Genomic DNA, 27086 nt, shown 5'->3' with positions numbered 1-27086 from the left:
GATCCAAGGGTAAGTCTTTCCTTGGAACAGTGGTTTCTAAAGTGGATATCACCCTGTCCCAGAATTGGGGGGGGGGGGGGGGAAGCAGAAGTTTTTAAGGAACTATAAAGATAAAGGGAGTAGTGGAGGGGGGGGTGCACTCGGTAACAAGGGTGGCTGCTGGCGGATTACAAGCCTATTTTAAGAAATGAATTACAGGCAGTCCCTGGGTTACATTTGAGTTCCGTCCCTGAGTCCGTCTTTAAGACGGATTTGTACGTAAGTCGGAACAAGTACATCCGGTATTATTTAGCATCAGTTAGTCAAACGTTTGTCTTAGTATATAGTATATATTTTACCTTTCTATGCATATAAAACACTTAAGAAACATACGTATTTCAATAATTAAACCACTGCGTTGCTTAGTAATAATTGTAGCTTTCATCAGGGCAGGCCTTTCACATGCTCCATTATTCTCACCTTTAAAATTGTTCCGATCATTGACTGACTGTAGCCTAACGCTTTTCCAATAACCGATGGTGTTTCACCTCTTTCCAATTGCTTTATTATTTCCACTTTATTTTCAATCGCGATCGTTTCTCGTCAATGGAACAGAAACACTGCGGGCGGCAGGTCCCAAGCTCCACCGACTCCCAAGGTCCACTGGGTCCTAAGGGCCACTGCACTGAGACAGGTTAAATGGAACAAGTGGGGGCTGTGCTGGGTTTGGGTATTTAATCTTCCACAATTTTCTGCGTGGGAATTTAAACTGGGAGTGGGAGTGTGTTTTTTTTTTACGAGGGGTCGAATTGCGAGCTCGACATCAACCTGGCACAGATGGTACGGGAATCACTGGATCGACATCAACCCGGCACTGATCTCACTGCGCCACCAGCTGACCGGAACGGGGGGTGGGGGGCAGGGTCAGGGTGAATCTTAAGTAAGAAATTTTTAAGCCAAATACAAAGTTAAACACGCAACACAGTGTCAATGGCAACAACTTAAAATAGTGGACGGCATTCTCCTCCTTCGGTCCGTAAGTCGGACATTCGTAACTTGAGGACTACCTGTACAATGGACACATGGGAACCAATGCACTTTGACCCAATTAAGCAGCTGCCCAATTAATTGAAGCTTCATAGAAAAGTTTAGAAAGGACAGACTACTGTTTAACTGAGTTTTTAAAAATTGTGTATTTTAAACAAATTACAGAATCGATTTCAACATTACCAATAATAGTTATCGATGATGGAATTCAAATGTGTGCTACCATGCTCTTTTGACTGTAAATGAACAAAATTAGCATCAGCAGACAATGGAGCCTTCCTGCATGGAGTAGTGTCAAAAATCACTGCTTTAAGTCTGTGTTGGTCAGCCCAGATGAATAACAACACAAGCATATGTAACTGATGCTATCTAAAAACATGGTGTAGTGTCTAATAGCCACACAGAGGCACGTAACTTACACAAGTTAGTAACTGTTGCATCCTCCTTGTAAATTTCACGACAATTGGCAATACCTTGATTCATTGTAGCTTCTTACTTGAGTTGTAAAATGGTTTTGTTTTCACTCCCAGCCATGTCTGGCATCTCCAAGTCTGAATGCTTGAAACCACAGTAAAGCAGTTCTGAATTGTCATGTTGCTTATGTAACCCCCTGGGTCGCCTCAGGCTCGCTCAGCTCGTTCTCGTCTAGGGGGAGCAGCCTTCGGCCCCGCCAAACTGGGTAATCAGCTGGTGTGGGTGCTGTGTGATGTCCCCACCTCGCCCAAAAACAGACAGTACACCATATGCGATTAAATGAGTACAATTTATAAAGGTTACTATAACTAAATGATTAATAACGATACAGTATATATATAAAAAAAAGAAAAGGCGCCAAACTTATCAAAGTCCAAACCACTTCGTGCACAACCGTTGGAGCTCAATTACTGAAGTCTTCTGGCCACCATTCGATCCCCTCCGAACTCCTCGACTCGCAGCTTAGGACCACCCGAAGTGGTCAACCAAGCACATCTAGCTTTATCTCCTCTCCTCGGAGTACCTCCTGGCCTTGGGCCCCCGCTTGGGGTCCGTTCCTCGCCCAGCTTACGGCATTGCATCCTCTCTCTCAACCCCTCGCACCGATCTCCCCAAAAGCCCGCCAACAATAGCTTACAGACTCAGAAGAAAGAACATTAATCCCAATTGGTTTACAAAGGAATACAATTCTCGTTATCAGTAAATTTTAACCCAAACAAGCTTCCAGCACTCTCTCGCAACAAAGAAGCATTCCTACTTTTAACAAAACAAAGAAGCCATTTTGATTACATACACAGTAACAAAGAAAAAGAAGAAATCCCCTTACACTTACTTCTCACCAATTACCAGTGACAAAAATCACTCCATTTTGAACACAAACGCATGTATCTGACTCTAGAAACTATTCAGCAGCAGTCAGCTGTCCCAATTAAGTGGCACAGTATCCCAAAAAAACAGAAAGCTGGCAACTTTCTTGGTTAGTTTTTGTTCTTTCAGAGTTGTCCCAAGTAGCGGCTTCTCCAATTAATTGGCATACACTGTATTTGTCACTTCACTGCTTTGAATCTGCAGTTCCTATTTTCTTTCAGTGCATCGTAAAGCAAATTCTTTATAGTTTATATGTAATGGCCAGAAAGGTGGGGAAGCTGGGGATGTAGTCTGACATCAAAGGGGACAGTAATCCAAAATAGAGGAGATGGAGGCAGAAGCAATTGTTGAAAAAGCATTTAGGGAAGAATAGGATATTGACAACATGGCATAGTATGGGTCTTTTGGCCAAGCCCACCAATATAAGCCATTACCCTTTCTTCCTACACAGTCCATAGCCCTCTGTTTTTCTTGCATCCATGTGCCAATCTCAGTCTTTTAAAATGTTTGTGTAAAAGAAAACCTACCTCTGACATCTCCCCTAAATTTTCCTCCAGTCACCTTAAATGGTTATCTTCTGGGATCTGTCAGTGCTGCCCTTGGAAAAAGGTGCTGCATACTCTATGCCTCTCATAATCTTATACGTAGACATATAGATACATTGAACAATACAGCACAGGAACATGCCCTTCGGTCCACTCTATCAAGTCACCTCCTCTTCTGTCCCTCTAAAGATCGCTCAGCTTCTCATAAGATGTGTTCTCTAATCCAGGCAGTAAGCTGGTAAATGTCCTCTGAACCTGGTCTAACCTGAATTTTACAGAGCTACAAAATTACTCATGACTCTTCAACTCATTTCCCCATTAATAAAGGTGAACACACCATATGCCACCTTAACCAGTCTATCAACTTGTACATCACGATCCCTCCATTCCTCCACACTGCTAAGAATTGTGCAATTAGCTTTGTTCCTGGCTTTCAACTTCAATCTTCCAAAATGTATCACTTTCACTGTTTACTTGACTGAACGCATGACTTTCTAAATGAGCCTACACCTTGCTAAAATCCATAAGGTTAATGCATGTCTGAAGGGGATAGGATGAGTGAGCTAGGACATTATATAAGAACAAGAAATGGGCGCAGGAGTAGGCCACCTGGCCAGTTGAGCCTGCTCCACCATTCAATAAGATCACGGTTGATCTGGCCATAGACTTGTCTCCACCTACCTGCCTTTTCCCCATAACCCTTAATTCCCCAACTATGCAAAAATCTATCCAACCATGTCTTAAATATATTTCCTGAAGTAGCCTCCACTGCTTCTTTGAACAGAGAATTCCACAGATTCACCACTCTCAGCAAAGCAGTTCATCTTCATCTACATCCTAAATCTACTTCCCCGAATCTTAGACCATAAGACAAAGGAGCAGAAGTTGGCCATTTGGCCCATCGAGTCTGCTCCGCCATTTCATCATGGGCTGATCCAATCTCCCCTTTAGTCACTTGCCCCCGCCTTCTCACCATAACCTTTGATGCTCTGCCTTAAATACACCCAATACACACTGCTGCCCATGGCAACAAATTCAATGGATTCACCATCCTCTGGCTAAAAAATTTTTTTCGCATTTCTGTTCTGAATGGACGCTCTGCAATCCTCAAGTCATGTCCTCTCGTACTAGACTCCCCCACCATGGGAAACAACTTTGCCACATCCACTCTGTCCATGCCTTTCAACATTCGAAATGTTTCTGAGGTCCCCCCTCATTCTTTTAAACTCCAAGGAGTACAGTCCAAGAGCGGTCAAACGTTCCTCATATGATAACCCTCTCATTCCCGGAATCATTCTAGTGAATCTTCTCTGAACCCTCTCCAATGTCAGCACATCCTTTCTTAAATAAGGAGCCCAAAACTGGACACAGTATTCCAAGTGAGGTCTTACCTGTCCCTTTTAGAGCCTCAACATCACATCCCTGCTCCTATACTCTATTCCTCTAGAAATGAATGCCAACATTGCATTTGCCGCCTTCACCACCGACTCAACCTGAAGGTTAACCTTAAGGGTATCCTGCACGAGGACTCCCAAGTCCCGTTGCATCTCAGAACTTTGAATTCTCTCCCCATTTAAATAATAGTCTGCCCGTTTATTTCTTCTACCAAAGTGCGTGACCGTACACTTTTCAACATTATAATTTATTTGCCACTTCTTTGCCCATTCCCCCAATCTATCCAAGTCTCTCTGTTTCCTCAGCACTACCAGCCCCTCCACCTATCTTTGTATCATCAGCAAACTTAGCCACAAAGCCATCTATTCCATAATCCAAATCGTTGATATACAGTGTAAAAAGAAGCGGCCCCAACATGGACCCCTGTGGAACACCACTGGTAACCGGCAGCCAACTAGAATGCGATCCCTTTATTCCCACTCTCTGTTTCCTGCCAATCATCAACTCTCTATCCACGTATGTAACTTTCCCATAATTCCACTTGCTCTTATCTTGTTTTGCAGCCTCATGTGCGGCACCTTGTCAAAAGCCTTCTGAAAATCCAAATACACAACATCCACTGCATCTCCCTTGTCTAGCCTACTTGTAATTTCCTCAAAAAATTGCACGAGGTTTGTCAGGCAGGATTTTCCTTTAAGGAAACCATGCTGAGTTCTGCTTATCTTGTCATATGCCTCCAGGTACTCCATAATCTCACCCCTGACAATCGACTCCAACAACTTCCCAACCACCGATGTCAAGCTAACAGGTCTATAGTTTCCTTTTTACTTCCTTGCCCCCTTCTTAAATAGCGGAGTGGCATTTGCAATCTTCCAGTCCTCCGGAACCAGGCCAGAATCTATCGACTTTTGAAAGATCATTGCTAATGCCTCCGCAATCTCCACTGCTACTTCCTTCAGAACACGAGGGTGCATTCCATCTGGTCCAGGAGATTTATCTACCCCTAGACTATTCAGCTTCCTGAGCTTCCTGAATTACAACTTTCTCAGTCGTAATTGTGACTGCGCATATTTCTCTTCCCTGACACCTTTGAATGTCCGGTATATTGCTGATGTCTTCCTCAGTGAAGACTGATGCAAAATACTCATTCAGTTCCTCCGCCATCACCTTATCTCCCATTACAATTTCTCCAGCACCATTTTCTATCAGTCCTATATCTACTCTCACCTGTCTTTTACTCTTTATATACTTGAAAAAGCTTTTAGTATCCTTTTTGATATTATTTGCTAGCTTCCTTTCATAGTTCATCTTTTCCCTCTTAATGACCTTCTTAGTTTCCTTTTGTAAGCTTTTAAAAACTTCCCAATCCTCTGTCTTCCCACTAATTTTTGCTTCCTTGTATGCCCTCTGCTTTGCTTCTACTTTGTCTTTGACTTCTCTTGTCAGCCACGATTGCATCCTTTTTCCATTCAAAAATTTCTTCTCTTTTGGAATATATCTGTCTTGCACCTTCCTCACTTCTCGCATAAACTCCAGCCACTGCTGCTCTGCCGTCCTTCCCGCTAGAGTCCCTTTCCAGTCAACCTTGGCCAATTCCTCTCTCATACCACTGTAATTTCCTTTACTCCACTGAAATACCGACACATCGGATTTCACAGTGAACTCAATCATGTTGTGATCACTGCCTCCTAAGGGTTCCTTCACTTCCATCTCTCTGATCACCTCTGGTTCATTACACAATACCCAATCCAGTACAGCCGATCCCCTAGTGGGCTCAACAACAAGCTGTTCTAAAAAGCCATCTCATAGACGTTCTACAAATTCTCTCTCTTGAGATCCTGTACCGACCTGATTTTCCCAATCCACTGGCATGTTAAAATCCCCTACAAATATCATAACACTGCCCTTCTGGCAAGCCTTTTCTATTTCCTGTTGTAATTTGTAGTCCACATCACTGCAGCTATTTGGAGCCCTGTAGATAACTGCCATCAGGGTCCTTCCCTGTGATTTCTTAGCTCAACCCATAAAGATTCTGTACCTTCTATGTCAACTCTTTCTATCATTTCTTACCATTAAAGCCACGTCACCCCCTCTTCTTACCTGCCTATCCTTCTGATACACCGTGTATCCTTGGACATTCAGCTCCCAGAGACATGCATCCTTTAGCCACGTCTCAGTGATGGCCACAATATCATACCTGCCAATCTGTAACTACAACAAGATCATCCACCTTATTCCTTATGCTGCGTGCATTTAAGTATAACACCTTAAGTCCAGTATTTGGTACTTTCTGCATTGATTGCATTGCAACTCATCCCAATGGCTGCAAATTTGCTCCATCACCTGCCTGTCCTTCCTGACATCCTTACTTGAGGCTATGCCCCCTAGTTCTAGTCTCACCTACCAGTAAAAACAGCTTTCCTGCCTCTATCTTGTCTATCCCTTTCATAATTTTGTTTCTATAAGATCTCCTCTCATTCTTCTGAATTCCAATGACTATAGTCCCAGGCAACTCAATCGCTCCTCATAGTCTAACCCCCTCATCTCTGGAATCAAGCTGGTGAACCTCCTCTGCACTGCCTCCAAAGCCAGTATATTCTTCCTCAAGTAATGAGACCAGAACTGCACGCAGTACTCCAGGTGAAGCCTCACCAGTACCCTGTACAGTTGCAGCATAACCTTCTTCCCTTAAGTTCAACCCCTCTAGCAATGAAGGCCAACATTCCATTTGCCTTGATAGCTTGTTGCACCTGCAAACCAACCTTTTGGGATTTCATGCACACTCCCAAGTCCCTCTGCTTAGCAGCATGCTGCAATTTTTTTACCATTTAAATGGTAATCTGCTCTTTCATTTCTGCTTCCAAGGTGGATGATCTCACATTTACCAACACTGCACTCCGTCTGCCAGACCATTGCCCACTCACTTAACCCAGGGGTCACCAACCTTTTTTGCACCACGGACCAGTTTAATATTGATAATATTCTTGCGGACCAGCCGACATTGGGGGGGTGGTGGTGTTAATCATGACCAGAATATAGGTGATAAGTTAACTATAAGTCACTTATATGTGGCTAATACACTCAATTTCATTTCTAAAAGGGTACGTCTAACAAATTTAATATTAAACACAGCACATATTTTCCTCACATGAATATAGTTATAAGTCAATAGCATTATAACATTTTAAGTAACGTTTGGATATTAAACACACAGCGCATATTTTCCTTGTATGAACATATAAAATCATTGCAATTCACCAATGTCGCTGAATCAGTGGGAGCCTGGGCTTGTTTCCCTGCAACAAGGGGTGATGGGAGACAGCAATACTTGAAGGGGGTTCCTTATGTCCAGTTTATTCCACAATTTAGTTTTCATTGCAGAAAACCCTGGGATGCATTCCATCAGGACTAAGGGACTTGTCTATCTTCAGGCCTATAAGTTTGCTCAGCACTACCTCTTTAGTGATAGCTAATGTATCAAGGTCCTCACCACCCATCACATCCATAACATCTCTCTTTGGCATGTTTGATGTGTCCTCCACCATGAAGACCAACACAAAATAGTCATTTAAAGCCTCGGCCATTTCCTCGTTACCCAGTATCAATTCTCCCTCCTCGCCCTCCAAGGGACCCATTCACTTTAGCCTCCCTTTTCTGTTTTTATATTGTGTGCTAGTTTATTTTCACAATCTAGCTTCCCTTTCTTTTTTGGTCACTTGGTACTTATCCCAACCTTCCAGTTTCCCACTACTCTTCACAACTTTGTATGGATGAGCTTTTAGTTTGATGGCTTCTTTTATTTCCTTAGTTATCCAAGGCTGTCTCTCCCCATCCTTGCTGTCCTTGCTTTTAACTGGAATATACTTCTGAGCACCATGTAAAATCTCCTTGGGAATCTTCTATTGTTTCTCAACTGTCCCACCATGTAGCCTGTGTTCCCAGTCTACACTAGCCAAATCCTCCCTCATCCCATTGTAGTCTCCATTGTTTAGGCATAATACACTGGTATTAGATCAAACTATTGCACCCTCCATTTATATGAGAAATTCAGTCCTACTGTGGTCACTCTTTCCAAGAGGATCTGTAAGTACAAGATCGCTAATTTTGCCTATCTCATTGAACAAGACCAGGTCTAAGATAGGTTCAGCAACATGCTGTTCAAGAAAACCATCACAGATGCATTCTATGAAATCCTCCTCAAGACTGGGTAAATCAAGTTGGTCGAAGCAATCTATGTGCAAGTTAAAGTCCCCCATGATAACTGCTTTTTCATTCTTACATGCCTCAGATATTTCTGTTTATGGCCTGCCACTAATGTTATTATTCAGTGACCGATAAAATACACTGATGGGATTTTTTTCCCCTTTACATTTCCTAATCTCTACCCAGTTGGATTCAACATTTTGCTTCTTGAATCTTCTATTGTCTCTCACTATTATCCTGATGTTATCTTTAATTAAGAGTGCTATCCCTCCTCCCTCGCCTTCCTGCCTTTCCTTCCTTATTACCTGATATCCTTGGATATTTCATTCCCAATCCTCTCCACCCTGCAACCATATCTCTGTAACGGCTACTAAATCATGCCTGTTTGTACTGCTTTTTGCCACAAGTCCACTGATCTTGTTTCAAATACTATGGGCATTGAAATAAAGTGCCCTTGCACTCATTGTGCTTTTAAAATCTTGTATTCTTCTGCACCTGACTTTTCTTCACTCTTCTATCCTCAGCCCTAGTTATGTGATTCACTAGAGTCCAAGTCCCATCACGGTTCAGGTGGAGCCCGTCCCATTGGTACAGCTCCCCCCTTCCCCAATGCTGGTGCCAGTTACCCATGAATTCAAACCCACTTCTCCCATACCAATCCCTGAGCCACGCATTTAACTCTCTAATATTGACCTTATGCCAATTTGCACGTGGCTCAGGTAGTAATCCAGAGTTTATGGAGCAAAGGAAGATGAGCAGTGACTAGATAGGTGTACAAGATGATAAAGGCAAAGGAAGAATGGATATCCAGAGACTTGCCAGGGTGGAAATGGCTAATACAAGGGGGCATGGCAAGGTCAATAGCATGATGTCAGTGGTGAGTACATGAAAGCTCTACTGGGGTGGTGGTAGGGGCAGATGTATTGGGGGCTTTTTAAGGAACTTGGATGGGCACATAGATGAAAGAAAAAATGGAGGGCTGTTTAGGAGAAAAGAGATTGATCTTGGAGATTAAAAGGGACTGTACTGTAATGTTCTATGGTCTGTAATTCCCAGGGTTGTCTCTATTTCCTTTAATATTTTCTTACAATGTGACCATGCCACTTCAAATAGTGGCTCTGCAGGATGTGTGAAAATACAGATCCCAGCCTCTAATGACAACTTGATCCTAAACTATGGTCCTTCCCCACAAAACCTTTGAAAGGGTTGATCAAGCTTCAGCACATCCTGAGCATTAATTACTCTGTCAGCCACTTTTAGTAGTTCATGCCAAACATATGTACTTAATTCTGGCTTCAATCTTGGGAAGCAATTACCAGCAGTGGAGCAAAACACTTGTGTGTACTCAAAGCTTCTTTGGGGAAGGTATGGCATCCCTACCAATTCATGGGAATGCCTGACCTTGGCAATGCTCAATATGGCAAAGAATGTTATTGAGCATCTTGCATCCATGCATAACAAGTACAGATGCCTATGTGTCAATGTTCAGAGTTTGCCATTTTGAACCTCATGGTCACCTCTGCAGGCTCCTCCTGCTCTCTGCTATCTGGAAGAATTTGCAATTCTCATATTGGCCTCATTAGTTAATTCAGAGCCCACAGAACCAGAGTGGAAGTGAGTAATCTTGTACTCAAATCCTAAGGCAGGCATTGTATCATTGTCCAGGTTCCATTTGATATGTTGATGTTAAATATCTGGCCATTAGGTAAGGCAAATAAATTTCGCCCATTTATTTCTGAATTAGATGAGATAGATTTGAGGTTTTGGTCAACCAATAAAGGATGTAATGCAGCCAGAGGCAAGTCCAGGAATCTGATGCTTTAGGTTGTTGGAAGTAGATGTGATTTCAAATGGAAATGGCATTGGCAGTTGAAGGATATGGCCTGCAAGCTGTCTGGAGGTGGAGTAGATATCCCTCCAGAGTATTGACTTGGACTTGATGGGATCCGTGCCCTCTACTGGTGTGACTAAAACAGGGGTCCCCAACCTTTTGCGCACCGCGGACCAGTTTAATATTGACAATATTCTTGCATACCTCGCGTGCGTTCAAGTTCAACAGTGGGCATGACAGGGAATGAGGAAAAGTGTAGCTGACTAGTATCGGTTCATATCGCCAAATCATCGTTTCCTCGTGGCCCAGTGCTTGGGGACCACTGGACTAAAACACTACAATATGCATGTGCAGGACTGGGTTCAGCTGAATTTAGTATTCAAGTCCTTTATCTTCAGCAGCTGTCATCTGTTGTCTGGTATTACTCTATTTTCATTCGCATGATCTCATTCTGTTTCTCAGAGGTCCTTGAATGGCTTATTCTTCTCTCATCCTCATCTTTCATGTGATTGTAGCAGGGCGGAAAATGTCTTGACCTCTGCAGTACAATATTTGGAACAGACTTTTTTTTTCATTATTGACATTTGTGTTGTTCACTGTTCTTGTGTTTTCAGAACCACTTAAGACTTCGGAACAAAGTTCTCGTTTGGCAATGCTGCAACGTTACAAAGAGGAAAAGTCACTCCGAAAGCTGAAGGAAGAACGCAAGAACCCCAAACCTGTCTTCAAAGTTGGGATTTACAGGCCAGATACAATCCCATTTCGGGATTTAAATCCTCCACCGCCAACAGAACACAGTCAGCTACCCAAATCCAAAGCTAAGGTACAGTGCTGATGTATTGGAACAATTCTGTAAATATAAACAAAGTGTAGTAGTATACTAGTGGATGAACGGTGAAAGCTGCAATGAGATTAGTGTAAATGGGTGATCGATGGTCAGAATGGACTAGGTGGGCTGAAAGGCCACATGACTGTTAAAAGGCAAAATTGCCAGTGATAGAATGTGCAACTAAAAGTAGCAAAGGTAGTGACAGAAAGAATTGGGTATTGTGAAAGTATTGATAATTGTGCAACATGCAGTAGAATATTACACTGCAGAGATGGGCATTCAATATATCAATGGGAACTGTAATTTTGCATTTAGATTGCATGATATTTGGGTATCATTGCCTTCCACATGAGACCGAACATGTCCAAGAAGATCTAGGGAAGTCTTAATGGGTACATTGGCATCTGGGCCATATGTTTAAGCAATGTGCCCCACCATTAGTCTGTGCTTCCTGTAAGGGGAAAAAAATGGGGCTGGCAGCATTGATGGATATTGTCTTTCCTACTTTCCAAAGGAAAGATTTCACTCCTAATGATCCTCTTGGCTAAAGATGAAAGCTACAGGATTGAAGGCAAAGTAATGAGATGGGCTAGAAATTTCCTGACCATTCAAATAGTGATCAAGGATGAGCTAGCCACCTGAAGAAAAGGTTGGCTTTGTGGTAGAAATGGTGGGTAATAGTGGAGAGTTGTTCAGATTGGTTGCTTCTGTGACCAGCTGTATGCCACAAGCATCTGTGCTCAGTCCACTGTTTATTACGCATCTATGAATTGGGTGAGTTTGTAGATGGCACCAAAATTGACAGTAAAGGTTTTATCAGCTTCTAGATCACGGCTTCCCAATTTGGGGTCCACGGGCCTCTTGATTACTGGTAGGGGTCCATTGAATAAGAAAGGTATGAAATCCCTGATCTGGATCAACTAGAGACGTTAAGGAACAGCATTTTATTTCAAACGAGTGCCAAGTATTGGATATTGGCAAGTTAAATCATCGCAGGGCCCTGGAAAGTATTGTAGAACTGAGATTTAGGGTACAATTATATAGTTTCCTAAAAGTAGTGACACAGATGGCCATGGTGGTGAAGGTGTTTGACGCACTTGCATTTATCAGTCAGAGCATTGAGTATAAAATCTGGGAAGTCATGTTGGTGGGACCACTCTTGGTGTGTGTAGTTTTGGTTTCCATTTTATAGGAAGGGTGTCATTAAAACAGAAAGAATGGACTCGCAGCCCCGTTACCAGAACTGTAAAGTTTGTTATAAGGAAAGACTGCAGACTGGATAGGCTGCCATTGTTGTTCCTGGAGAAGAGGCTGAGGTGTGACCTTGGAGCAGGGGTTCCCAACCTAGGGTCAGGTTGGGAACCCCAGCAGTGTAGAGGCATATAAGATCAGGTGATGTATCCAGAGATACCGGCCACGTGACAGACGCACTGCCACCTGGCTGGTCGGAGGACACACCACACGCCAATCAACATTTGGTCCCTCCCAACTAATCAATGCACACCTAAATTATTGGTCACCTTAATTGGATTATCTCGCCCAGCCCCATGCTATAAAAGGTGAGACGTGTGCCTGGCTTGCTCTCTCTTACGGACCACCTCATTGAAGGTAAGTGCATTGATTTATGTTTGGGAAGGTTTATCGTTTGTCCTGGTACAGGAGCCGCAGCTATCCAAGGTCAAGGGGGATAGCTGTCGTAGTGCTTTTCCCTTGTTCTTTGTATGTGTAACTGTACCCTGTCCGCACACCGCTTTCTGTGTATTGTACAGCCGACCCAACCTTCCCCACACGTGTTAACCTTAAGCGTTTTTTGTTAGAATATTGTAGTTGCTTGTGTTGACCCGACTTCCCCTTGTAAATAAATTCCTTCTTATTAAAACTGTGTGTGTCCAGGCCTCTACTGTTGAGACTCAAAGAAGCAGTTATTTTCCATCACAACAGGTGAATGTTCAGATTTTTTTTTATATTTGCAGGTTGGCAAATCTAAAAACTAGAGGGCATAGATTTATGGTGAGAGGGGAATATTTAAAGGGAATGAGGGGTAAAATTTTCCACACAAGTGGTGGGTATGTGAAATGAGCTGCTAAAAGTGGTAGAGACAGATAGTTACAATGTTGAAGACATTTGGACAAGTACAGAGGTAGTAAAACTATAATGGTTTCTGTGCTGTACAACTGACTATAAGATAATGGGACCAAGTTGGCAGAATATGAGAAGTATATTCCATTAGAATACATGGGTTCAAGCATTGTCTAAAGGTATGAATGATTTATTGCCATAGCACAACTCTAACTGATGTAGAAATTTGATAATTCTGTATTGGTTGTAAATGTAAGAATGATGTAATGAAAAAAGGTACAAAACTGAAAGATGGAAAACATTGTAAGATGTTGCTCATTTTGGACCTCTGAAGAAGCAGAATCTGGTTTGCTTTCACTGATGTGTTGTGAAATTTAGTGTCCTACATAGTACAATGCAACACAAAACATATCTAAAAGTTACAACAGAAATATATTTTTAAAAATTAGTGTGAAAAGCAAGCAAAATAGTGAGGAAGTGCTCATGGGTTCTTGGTCCATTCAGAAATCTGATGGTGGAGGGGAAGAAACTGTTCCTAAAAAGCTGGAAACAAGATTGAGTAGTGGATGCTAGTCTTTGTGCAACATTAAAATCTGAGTACATTCAAAACATCAATGCTAATGGCATGTTAGCTGAGTGGAACATAAGAATGGATTTTACAGTAGTACTGCATGCCAATCCGGATACCATATTCTAAGCAAGTACTGCAAAGGAATAAAGTGGTAGTCATAGAATTCTACAGGACTTATATGGGGCCCTTTAGCCCATCTAGTCTGCTGAAACATTTATCTGCTTAGTCCCATTGACCTGCTCATGCTTCAAGTACTGTAATGTCAGAAATTGTGCAGCGATGCTGCATTCCATCAAATTTTGGTTCAAATTGATGTAGTTTGATGTCAAAATCGGTTAAATGTTAATGTTTTGTTTATTATTGAAGGATGCAGAGGGAAGTGAACAGTCCAGTAAATAATAGAACTTGCTCCTCTTCCTCTTTGACCTCTATTCCTCAGTCACTCTGAAAGGTGGAGTAAGGCAGATAAGGAGGTCAAAGACTTCCAGTGTTTGACAGCTTTTACTCCAGGAAGCTATGATGCTGGCAGCACCAGGGGTGAAAATTGCCAACTCTCTTCGTTGGTAATTACGGGATTCACTGAGTCTCTAGCATTTAATTTGATGGTTCCTGAATGTATATTTAATTCATTTATTGGGGCCTCTGCACTAGTTTCAGTCTGAAACAGCTGTTGATTTTACAGCATCTTTGCAGCCCCTTCTACATTAGCAATTCTAAAACCGCCTTCCAATATAACAAGACTAGATTTGCATGTAAATTTGTTGAAAAATAGGCTATTAATGAGCATGTGTTTTAAGTATTTTGTTGAAGGTAATTTAGTGGAAGGAATAAATTACCTTTCATTAGCATTGTGTACATACAATGATTAAATGAAGTGGCGTTGCTATTTACTTTGTAATTGTCGTCTGTTTTGTTTTCAGACAGCAGTGTCGTCTTCTGAGCTAAGAGTAACTAGGTCAATGTCTAAAAATCAGGGATTACATATGACTCAGCCAGCTGGGACACACAGATCTGCAGCTTCCAAGGTAAGTTCTTTTTTTAAAAAAAACTAATTTGCCTGTAGTGCCTACAGAAATGGATGCTTAGTTTAGATGATCTAATATAAATTGCGGTTTGATTAATAAGGTTTTAGTAAAGGAAAAATAAAGTGGGGAATATTAGGATGTTTCTTTTTCAAACAGAATTCAGACACAAAATTCTACCTGAAAAACTGATGGGAGGAACTAAATTAGTGCATTGATTGTCATCCTTAAAGTTTGTAGGCTCTGGAATGAGGCTCATGGATTTTGTTCAGTCAGGGAGGAGGCTGCTTAGCAACCACACCAAGACAACTGGACTTGAAAGCAGTTACTTTCCCCAAGCTATCAAGCTGTTTAACACTTCCACCATTTAATCCATCTCTCCACACACGATCGCCACTGCTTTATTATTTCCTGTCAGTCACTTTGTGTACAGACACTCCTGTGCTTGGCATCACTTAATGGACATACAATCTGTCTCTGTATATAAGCTATCTGGTGTATTTATATTTATTGTGTGTTTTTTAGGCTGCATTGAATCCAGAGTAAATTCTTTCATTCTCAACACTTGTATATTAGAAATGGCATCAAACAATCTTGAATAATGAGTTACGTAGTTTGGAAGACAGAAATATGACACTATTTAAGAAAAGTAGGAAATACTGACCTGTTAATCTAATGTTTTCAATAGGTACATTTAATGTCAGAAATGTATACAATATACATCCTGAAATTCTTTTTCTTTGCAAATATCGCAAGTGTCCCAAAGAATGAATCACAGTTGAATCTTAGAACCCCAAAGCTCCCCTCAGCTCCTCCTCCCACACGTAAGGAGCAGCAATGCGAAGACCCCCTCCCCCACCAGCAAAAAAGCATCTGCACCTTCCCCACCGAGCACACATGCATGCAACAAAGAATCAATAAAGTACCCCAAAGACTACTAGTTCGCCCAGTAATTCGACATACCACAGGCTCTCCCTCCCTAAAAAGGGAAAAAAGAGGTGTTCCCTTTGCACAGCAAGAGAGGAAATATAACAAAACTTGTCGATTTATCGTTGCGTCACATCAAGTGGCAACATTGATCTCTAATCTGCCCATCTCCAGAGCCACGAAAATCTAGCACCTTGAAGGCGCACTAGTCTTCCAGGCAGAGTTTTTGGCATATCAAAAAGGCAGCCAGTCGTGAGGCCCTGAGAGCGGATCCCATTTCTGTAAAGAAATGAAGTCGGTGTGTAACTCCAGTTCAGGGACTTCAAAGGAACCCTGAAAAGAAAAAGATAGTAAAGATAGAAATAGAGCTGTTTCCAATGATGCAAGCAAAGGAGTTGCTGTTAGGCACCATCATCCTAAGCTCCATCCTACATAATGGCAGTAGTTTGAGGAAAATACTAGAAACTACAATTAAGTTGAATTAATTCAACTCGCAGACCTCCGTTGATACCCCTGCCCCCCACCCCCATCCCTATCTATTATTTTAGTCTGGTTCTCTTTCTCTCTCTTTTTCTCCCCTCACTATAATCTCCCCCCAGCCCTACCTTTCTTTCTATTTTATTTCCCATAATTCTCCACCTTCCCCCTAGCCCATTTCCCTCCAGCCTATCACTTCCTAGCTCTCTACTTTATCCCTTCCCCCACTTCTTATCCCCCCTCGACCATCCCATGTTACTTCACTCCTGATGAAGGGTTTCAGCCCAAAACCTCGTCACTACCTCCTCCCATAGATGCTGTCTGGCCTGCTGAGTTCTGCCAGCATTTTGTGTTTTTTATAATTTATTTCTAGCATCTGCAGATTCACTCGTGTTGCACTACAATTAAGGATGGTGTTTTTTTTTTCAAACAAAACTTGCAATGAGCAACAAGGCCAAGCAGCATTGACTATCTGTGTGCAAGGAAAGTATTGTTTGATTAAGGATGTGACTAGTAGAATAGATCAGATGAATCCAGTTGGTCTGGTGAATTTAGAAGACTTGAGGTCCCAGGGTTGGTCAATGAGGTTTGTGTACATGGAATTAAGGACTGTTGTGGTTTGAGCATTGGTTAACAAACTAACAGTTAATGGGAGAACATTGAGGTTATCATGCTATATGTGACCAGGATTGGCGCTTGGTGTCTTGAGCAGTTCAGTCTCTATTTATGATTTGGCTGAGGATCTGTCATATTTGATCTTTCAAACTGTACAGAACTGAGCAGGAAGGAGGATACAAAGAAAATTGTAAAGAATATAGCGAGCAGAGTTTTGTTAAGTGAGCAAAGAGCATGGCAAATGATATATAATTTGAAAGGATATCTGTTAATCACTTTGCCTGTTTAATACAAAGTTGTGACAGTCATGCGTACCTGAAAGCTGGCAGGTTTAACAATGGGAGAGGTGATGGCATGTTGGCCTTGTTGCTGGAGGATATAAATATGGGTAAAGAAGTGTGTAGGGCCTTGCTGAGAATATTGTGCACTCCTTTGGTTTGCTTTTCCAAAACTAACATCCGCAATTAAGGAAGCGTGAAGATGTGTCACACCTATTCCAGAGATTGTCTTGAAGCACTAACTGGACTAAGTGGCAGGATGGATAAAGAAGGGTGTTCTTCATGGCAAAGAGTTGAGAGCCAGGAGTCAATGTCTGCGTACAAGACAAGGAAAATTAGGTATTCAGACCTTTGAATGTGCTCTGCCATTCCATCATAGCTGACTTACTCTCCTGCATTCTCCCTGTAACATTTAATGCCCTAACTAATCAAGAACGTATCACCTTCCACTTTAAATATCCTCATGACTTGGCCTCCACAGCCACTTGCGGCAAGGAATTTCATAGATTGACTATCCTATACTACAAGTGCATTGTTCGGGAGTGAAGTGTGAAATTTACTCTGTGAATACTCTGTGTATTTTTGAAACTGTCTTGGTCATTACATTCATTTAAACCGAAGGTTTTGTCATAAGCGAATGAAGGGATATAGGAATAGTACAGAATGTGGACCGTCTACAGTAAAGATGCAGTACATTAGCCATATTCCATACGGAAGAGTTGGCTTGAGGTGCTGAATGCTTCTAGCTTTGTTCTTTACTCTGTTCACAGGGTGGCACTGTCAAAGCCAATATGGCAATTAATAAGACCAATTGTACAATGCCCTTGGGATCCAGGACCCAGCAACAAAGAGTGAATCAAAAAGCTGGGACAAAAGTACCAGCTGCAAGGGAGAAAGAAGGTAATTTTATAACAACCTCGCGTAAATCAGAATCGGGTTTAATATTACTGGCGTACTGCATGCTGTAAATTTTTTATTTCGCGGTCAGTGCAATAAAAAATACTATAAAATTACAATAAGAAATGCACTCAGTGGCTTTTGGGTACATCTTTCTAGTACTGAAGAGGATGCCCTTCTGCCCTCTAGAACAGCATGGATTCAGCAAGGTGCTGGAATCATTCCGTGGAGATCCTGGTCCATGTTGACAGCATCACACAGTTGCAGCTTGAGATCTATGCTTTGTGACATTGCACGTTATCCTGCTGGAAGTAGCTATTAGAAGACTGTAGACTGCACATAAAGGGATGCACGTGGTCAGTAACAATACTAAAGTAGGCTGTGGTGTTTAAACGGTGCACAGTGGTAGTAAGGAGCCTGATGTGTGCAAAGAAAACATTCCCTGCACCATTACACCACCACCAGCCTGAACTGTTGACAAGGCAGAATAGATCCACAGATTTAAGTGCCTGCCCATAGTCTGGGGGCTCCTTCTGCAACACTAAGGCTGTGAGACTGCTTCATGTCTGTGAACTTTGCAGTGACTTGCCCCGCTAATATGAACTAAATACTGAGGCTTTGGGCCTACTTCGGGGATTCAAATCTAAGGACTCATTTTGGTTTGGAATGTTGTGGCTCATTTCTGTTTGCATGAGCAAGAGAGAATCTGCAGATGCTGGAAATCTGAGCAACACAAAATGCTGGAGGAACTCAACAGGTCAGGCAGCATCTATAGGGAAAAAGCACTGTTGAGATTTTGGCCCAAAATGTAACTGTTGTAACACAGTTATTTAAATTACTGTCACCTTCCTATCAGCTTGAACCAGTCTGGCTATTCTTTTCTGACCTCTGTCTTTAAAAGCATTTTTGCCCACTGTACTGGCACTCACTGAATGTGTTTTTTTTTCATGTCATTCTCTGTAAACTCCAGAGGCTGATGTAGAGATCAGCAGTTTGAGATGCTCAAACCACCTGGTCTGGCACCGACGGTCTTTCCAGTCAAAGTCACTTGAATCTTATTTCTTCCCGTTTTGATGTTTGGTCTGAAAAACTACTAAACCTGACCATGTGGGTGTACATAAAGTAGCCACTGAGTGCATTTAAACAAATGCAAGATTCGACTGAGTAGATAAATCTAGGTCATTGGAGATTCATTGTAAAGATAACTGTCAGAAACATTTAAGATTTCATTGCAGTACTAATGGAGCTGTGCTGGACAGGCCCTTTGGGATATCATCACCTGGCTGCTGTCTAAAATGCCAGTAGACAAAGTTATGACAAGTATCCTATATCAAAATGGCCAATCTTGCAGTAATGAAGTGCAATGTTTGGAACCACCACAGAGTATAGTGTGCCCTTGTGCAACCATAGCTAGAAAAATTTTTGCTGAGCTGGGTAAGAGCATAGAAAGGCCCATGCTATTTTGCTCTGGTTCTAAGATTTACAGTAGGTAGGAAGGGAATGGAGAAGTTTGTCAGCACTTGGGGAAAGTGTATGTTGGGAGTAATTGCTCTGATCTCCATGGCAAAATGGGGCAGTTTTGAGAAACCTTTTGAGAATTGCTAGGGCAGAGGTGGACAACATGAAAACTTAGTTTTTCCTGTTCTGAATTGGCATTACCACCTCAATTGGATTGCACCAACAAAGCACATTTTTAGATTTACATTTTAATTAGTTTCAACTGTCGAGTTGTCAGGTATGTAATATACTGCTTTTAATAAAACAGAGCTCAAGCATTTATATGAATAATTAAAATTGAAATCAAAATGGCTCACTGGATTAAAAGTGTGCAGATAAATTAATATCTCAGTTTTTGCTCTTGCCTTAGTATATTTTACCCTACTCAAATCCTGTTATTCCATTGTGCAGTTTACTTTCTGTGATCATTAATTTTAATGCCAGCCTTTGTTCATTTTAATAAAAGTGTGTACTTGGCAGGTAGTAACTTCTGGTCTGTCTTGCAAACTATCTTTCAAGTGCTCTGAATCCGCGGTTGCAGTATTCAGTCATTGTAATTCTGATAACTGTCTTGCCAAAACTCTAGATGTCAGAACTGCAGCTGCTACACAGTTACAGTTGAGGAAGCGGCTGGAACCAAAAGTTCCTGCACCTGTTCCAGGTATGTTCCATGCTTGGTCATTTCATGGCAGGTAACTATTTTGCATGTTAACTGAGTAATTGAACTAGATAAATGTGCTCTTACTACCTGTAATTGGGGATGGATAAAATCTACTTGTTCCATGTGCATGATGCCATTTTATTAAAGGTGAATTGTTGTCAAAAGCTGATGAGCAACCAATAAAATGTTAACCTGTTCCCCTCACTGCATGCTCTGCCTGATCAATATAGACTAGCAATAATTGGCAATGAATGCAAGAAAGGGAGTTCTTGAAATTAATTTACAGCTACTTGGTTCCATCTCCAGTTTTATACTAAAAATTGTTACTCATTGGGTTTGACTATTTTACTCTGGAAATAATCTACGCATGATTGGGGTTAAGGTGCGGAGGATCAAACATGGAAATCCTCCAGAGCCCAGTGGAACTACTGACAAGGGGAATGATATACTGGAGTCAGAAATTAAAGTGCTTTTTCCAGTGACAGATGTAGTGGTGCAGACAGTGTTTGGCACAGTCACTTGACTTTGGGATGTTGCCAACAAAATCAACTGCAGTTGAAATGTAAGCAAAATGGCAGCTGTATGGAGCAAAATTTATGCACAACCTTGTGATAAAATGCCAGATTTTTGCTTGTTTGGCAACTGAGATATTCTACCATGTGACAATATTCTTACACGTTACAGTAAATTCCAATTACTTGGGGCACGTGAGGACAAGTACGTTTTGGCACAATTAAGTGGCTGCCCCATTAGCTGGAATTTCATGGAAATGTTAAAATATATATATTTTAAAAAGACAAACTACTGTTTAACTGAATAACAAATTATGAACACTGCCAATACTACTACAGTACTATAAAACTATTAGTTCCTAAGTTATCAATGGAGGATTTTATCCAGTATACACTTCTGATTTTGCTCTTTTACAGTCAAAAGAACACTACAGACACCTAGCACAGATCATGGGCTGCCTTCATGCAGTGCTTTTGATGGCTGCATCTTCCATTGTAACATTCAAGATGATTATCAATACCTTCAAATTCTTCGTAGTTAATTTGAAGTAATAAATTTGTTTCATTTTCACTCCCAGCCATTTCTGTCACAAGCCTAAATGCTTGAAACCACAGTGAGCAAAACAGTTCTGAGCAGCAACTCATTTCTCATTGACTATCAGTGACAAAAATAAATGTTTATTGAACACAACCAATTGATATTTTAGAAACTGTTTGCTCCAAGCACCGTGTAGTGTGGTAGCACAAGTACATGTGCCTAATGCTAATTAGAAACTGTTCAACAACAGTCTTCTGTCCCAATTAAGCAGCATAGTTTCCCAGCTAAGTAGCTGCCCCCACAACTGATGGCCAGTTGACTGGAATCTACTATATTATCACACTGAATGCAACCTTGGGTAAGAAGATCCATTTGCTGGATGGGTAGATTGCTGGCATAGCTTTCCTCTTCCTTAATTCGAACCCCTTTCAGTATTCTGGAAAGACAAAACCACAAAGTAGAAAGTTACTTTGAACATTGTCCAATTGTCTAGTTTTCAAATTCTTTGCTTTCTGGCAAAATTTCAACCTAGCTGGTTGATGTCTTTAATTCTGGCATCTTGTACATAAGTAGTTGGACCTCAGTGGCAACTTGTATTTGGCTGTGACTTAAATAAAAAAATTTGATACTCATTTTTTTTTTTTAGCTACCAAGCCTACAATATCAAGCAAACCAAGAAACACAGGCAAGTCACGGGAAGTTTCAAGCTGCAAACCAGTAAGTTTGTTCTTGCATTTTCTATTTCTAAACTCACTGAAGCAACTGTTAAACCTGTATCACAATTTAAATTGGAGTTGTTAATACTTCCCAGTTTGTAACTCCAATCTTGCTTGTCAAACCTTAAAGTATGGCCATGGGCTTCCTGCTGGGGAAATGAGCTGGTCTGTGGCTTATGTTTTTTAAAGAAAACATCCAGGCTAACTGCTTTACTTGCTGCTTTACCTTACATAGAATTCTTGTAGCAGGAAATGTCAAGCACTTTCTTTTTGAGGAGCTGTAGTCCTAGTTATTTCCTGCTCAGAACCACCTGATCTTTCCCAGTTCTCATTGTTGCTATGCTCATGTCTTCTTTGACCTGGGTGTATTGTGTACTCTTTCTCGACATGCTTAGCCATTGCCCATATTTGATGCTTCTACAGGTATCATGGCTTCAAAGGGCAACCCTTGTGATGGTAACCCTTCACAAAAGGGTTTGAGATGATCTGTAAGGTGTGGTTGTTTGTAGGTCAACATTTTCAGTTTTGGGCACCCATCCTTGAGGTTTTGTTTTTTTTTAATTTATTGAGTTTTCAAATGATTACGGAAGAAAAAAAAATTATCTACCCTTAACCCCTCCCCCCTAACATCCCTATGGAAGAAAAGAAAAAGAAGAAAAAAGAAAGAATGTCTGGATATCGGAAGATCCCCACATGCTCCACGGAGTTCATAATAACTTTAGTATATATATATTTATTTATTTCCCTGAATAACCAATTATTTTATCTTCGAAGCACCTATATATTTAATCCTGTCTTTTGTAAATAAGGGCGCCAAATTTTCAAAAATGTTTCATATTTATCTCTTAAATTATAAGTAATTTTTTCAAGTGGAATACAGCTGGAAATTTCATTCTTCCAACGATCTATACTTAAGTATGAATCCGATTTCCAAGTAACTGCAATAGCCTTTTTGGCTACTGCCAGTGCAATTTTTATGAATTCTTTCTGATATTTATTCAATTTGGGTTTCGGTTTTATCCCTTCAATATCACCTAATAAAAATAATATTGGGTTATGCGGAAGTTGTGTTCCAATAATTTGTTCCAGTAAAACTCTTAAATTTGTCCAAAAAGGTTGAATTTTAGAACAAGACCAGGTAGAATGTAAAAAAGTACCAATTTCTTGGTTACATCGGAAACACTGATCAGATAAATTTGGGCTTAATTTATTTATTTTTTGTGGTGTAATATATAATTGATGTAAAAATTATATTGCACTAATCTTAACTGGACATTTATTTGTCGTACTATCAAGACATAGTCTTGACCAATTTGTTTCTTCAATTTTAATATTCAAGTCAGTTTCCCATTTTTGTCTTGACTTATGGATTCCTTGTTTAATTACCTGTTTTTGAATCAAACTATACATACAAGAATTAAATTTTTTAGTTTTTCCTTTTTGAATTAAAGTTTCTATTTCATTAGATTTCGGCAATAACATTGTTTGACCCAATTTTTCTCTTAAATAAGCCCTTAATTGGAAGTAACAAAAAAGAGTGTTGTTTGATATTTTGTATTTATTCTTTAATTGATCAAATGACATTAATATACCTCCTTCAAAACAATCTCCTATATATCTAATCCCTTTTTGAAACCAATTATATAAACGTTGATTATCCATTGTAAAAGGAATAAGTCTATTTTGAATTAAAGATCTCTTTGCTAATAAAGAATTCCTTATTTCATCAACATTTATTTTATTCCATAAATCAATCAAATGTTTTAATATAGGAGATTCTTTCTTTTCCCGTATCCATTTAGATTCCCATTTATATATAAAATCTTCTGGTGTATTTTCTCCTATTTTATCTAGTTCTATTCTAATCCATGCCTGTTTATCTTTATCAAAAAAAGATGCAATAAATCTAAGTTGATTTGCTTTATAATAATTCTTAAAATTTGGAAGTTGTAACCCTCCTAGATCAAATTTCCATGTCAATTTTTCCAACGATATTCTTGACATCTTACCTTTCCAAAGGAACTTCCTCACATATTTATTCCTTGAGGTTTTGTTGAGAGAACTTTGTAAGATTCATTGAACCTTGTCTATTTGTTGGCCACGTTATTGTGGATCTGTCGTTTAAGCTGGACTGTACAAGTATGCAATTAGAGAACCACCTCCTGCTGCTGCCTCTCCTGTTTACCTTTCTCCCATGGTTCACTGTTCTCTCTGATCCAATTTCTTCAGCACCTAACCACCTCCACCTATCAACCCCCCTCACTCCATACTTTATCCCATCACCCACCCCCACTCACCTGGTTTCACCTCTCAGATGCCAGCTTGTACTCCTTCCCCATCTCCCCACCTTCTTACTCTTAACTTCCGCCCCCTTGCTAGTCCAGATGAAGTATTTTGGCCCAAAAACGTCAACTGGTTATTCCCTTCCATGGATGCTACCTGACCTGCTGAGTTCCTCTAGCATTTTTTTTTGAGCTCCTCTGGATTTCCATTATCTGCAGAATCTTTGTCTAAATATTGTATGCTCCACTCAATCACCTGAATTTAAATTCCATGATCATGGTCCTGGACTTGTTTAACCACAGAAGCATCATTGTTGGGGTTGAAAAATGGATTGAATCAAATCACATCTATTGGACTCAAGATCTCAATACTTGAAATTGTATTTCCTCAGTTGCAGTCAAGCTGATAAATTGTGGATTATTAATCTGCCAAAGTTTTATCTTCACGTGATAAGACTCCAAAATTATCCAGTCCAGTTGGTGCTTTCACACTGGTCAAGCAAGAACTTTACGGAATTTGCTGGACTTGCAAATAACTGAAGTGGAACTGTATAATTTTGTCATTTTTATTTTGTTTACATGTGACTAAATTTGCTTTCTGGCTATTCAGTGTTATAACTGAATAATGTCCATTCAGGGTTCATGGATCAACTTTATTTGCCACGTACATTTACATGGTTGGACATTTTCTGTGCTGTGTTGGTCAGGGTGCGACATGCAACAAAAAACAACATTCAATTCTAAAGAGTAAAGAATTACATTAAAATATAAAAGTTGTGTACAGATATGTGCATAAATACTGTTTATGATGCAAATGCATTACAGTGCAGTATAGAGACTGAGGTAAGGGGAGTGGAGGCTACGAGAATAATTAATCAAATTAAGATTGTATGAAGTTTGTTTTAATGTACCTACACACTTCCAGAAGGGAGAATTTTGGACATCAGAGGTCTAAAAATGTTGCTATTACCTTCTTCTGCTTGCAGTTTATATTTAAACTAGCACTTAAATGGATTGAATCAAATCTATTTTGCAGATTCCTCCAAAGCCAAAGTCTGACCCTTGTGTAGAGCCATGTATGAAGGCCATTCCTGAAGAAGAGATTCTGTCACAGACTTCTGGCATCTTATTGGCTCAGAATGAAGAGGGGGACCGACAGCCACTGAGTGCAGACATAGATGTTGAAACTGAGGAGGAGAAAGTCTCATTTGCCCCTGAAAACTACGTCTTTGAACCTGTGCCTGGATTTGCCCAGTTCAAATTTACCCCCCTAAGCCCACGAAGTGTGAATAGCTTTTTTAGCTCTCATACCTGGAGTCCTGCCAAACACCATTTGTAAGTAATGTCTAAAGCTTGTGTCCAGTAATGAAGTTATCCACTTTTTTGAGTGGGTTGAAGAATGGGGAAATTGAGAGATAAACAGATGGTGTATAGTGAGACAGGCAGTTGATACTGCAGAATGGCAGTCAGTGAGATGAGTTGGATCAGCTTGAAGTGTAACTTCAGGGTGATGAATACAGCACTGAAGCTGTTGTATTTGAATGCAGAATGGAGGATAAGTTAGATCTTGTAGCGCAGATAGAGATTGGCAGGTATGAAGTAGTAGGCAATGCTTTAAGACCATAATTGGGAGTTTAACATCTAAGTATATCCGTTGTATCGAAAGGACAGACAGGTAGGCAGAGGGAGAGGCTGAGATTTTCTTAAAGATGAAATCAAATCCTTAAAGCTGCAATAAGGTGGGAAGGTGTAGCAGCCTTGTGGATTGAGTGAAGAGACTGCAAGGATCCTGATGGAAGTTGTATACAGGTCTGAACAGTAGCCAGGATGGGGCTACAAGTTACAACAGGAGATGGAAAAGGCATGTCAAAGGGTAATGTTAGAGTAGTCATGGGGGATTTCAATGTGCAGGTAGATTAAGAAAATCAGGTTGGTGCTGGATGCCAAGAGGAAATTTATCGAACATTTTCAAGATGGCTTTTTATAGTAGTTTGTGGTTGAGCCCACTAGAGGAAAGGCAATTCTGGATTGGGTGTTATGTAATGAACTAGATTTGTCTAGAGAGCTTAATGTAAAGGAACCCTTGGGAGAAAGTGATGATATGATAGGTTTCACCTTGCAATTTGAGGAGAAAGCTGAAGTCAGATGTATGATTATTACAGTGGAGTAAAGGGAATTTGAGGCACGAGAGGAGCCCACCCAAGTTGATTGGAAGGGGACACTAGCAGGGATGACAGCAGAACTGCAATTGCTGAAGTTTCAGGGACCATTTCTGAAGGTGCAGGGTAGATGATCCCAATGAAGTATTCTAAAGGGAGGATGATGCAACTGTGGCTGTCGAAGGCTGCATAAAAGCAAAAGACAAATAATATAGCAAAAAAAAACGAAGTTTTTAAAAATCAATAAAAGGCAACTGAAGAAAAGCCACAAGGAGAGAAAAGATGAAATGTGACGGTAAGCCAGCCAATTCTGAGAATGCAGTTTTTTCATTTAAATAGAGATATGGGACGACTGGAAAATTATACTGGGGAAATAGAAATGGGGGGACAAAAAGTAGCAGACAATAAGTGTTTTTTGCTAGATTCTGAAATGGTTCTGGGTGACTGGAAAACTTCAAATGTCACTCTCCTTGTTTAAAATGGAGGAAAGCCAGTTAGCCTGACCTCAATCGTTAGGAAGATGTTGGTGTCTAATAAGGGTGAGGGGTTTTTTTGGGTACTTGGAGATGCATTTATAAAATAGGTCAAAATCAGCACAGTTTCCTTAAGGGGAAATCTTGCCTGACCACGGCTGCTTAGCAAGAGTCCATGGTATTACAGGGACAGGGCTTTGGCTGTTTGGCAG

At 40.7% G+C, this 27086-nt stretch overlaps 1 protein-coding gene across 2 annotated transcripts in view; it reads left to right on the top strand.

Moving 5' to 3' along the window:
* The window catches only part of dlgap5 (discs, large (Drosophila) homolog-associated protein 5), a 57535-nt gene that overhangs the window by 3266 nt on the left and 27183 nt on the right, over window positions 1-27086 (top strand). For both annotated transcript variants that reach the window (XM_073033527.1, XM_073033526.1), the window contains exons 2-7: window positions 10956-11164; window positions 14741-14845; window positions 17910-18039; window positions 20120-20194; window positions 21891-21961; window positions 25279-25577. In XM_073033527.1, the coding sequence (XP_072889628.1) occupies window positions 10956-11164; window positions 14741-14845; window positions 17910-18039; window positions 20120-20194; window positions 21891-21961; window positions 25279-25577 (889 nt within the window). The remainder of the gene's footprint in view (window positions 1-10955; window positions 11165-14740; window positions 14846-17909; window positions 18040-20119; window positions 20195-21890; window positions 21962-25278; window positions 25578-27086) is intronic.

The sequence above is a fragment of the Hemitrygon akajei genome, chromosome 31, assembly GCF_048418815.1.
Source record: "Hemitrygon akajei chromosome 31, sHemAka1.3, whole genome shotgun sequence".
In the NCBI taxonomy this organism is placed as follows: Eukaryota; Metazoa; Chordata; class Chondrichthyes; order Myliobatiformes; family Dasyatidae; genus Hemitrygon; species Hemitrygon akajei.
The sequence above is the reverse complement of the archived record's forward strand: the minus strand, read 5'-3'. Positions and strand labels throughout refer to the sequence as shown.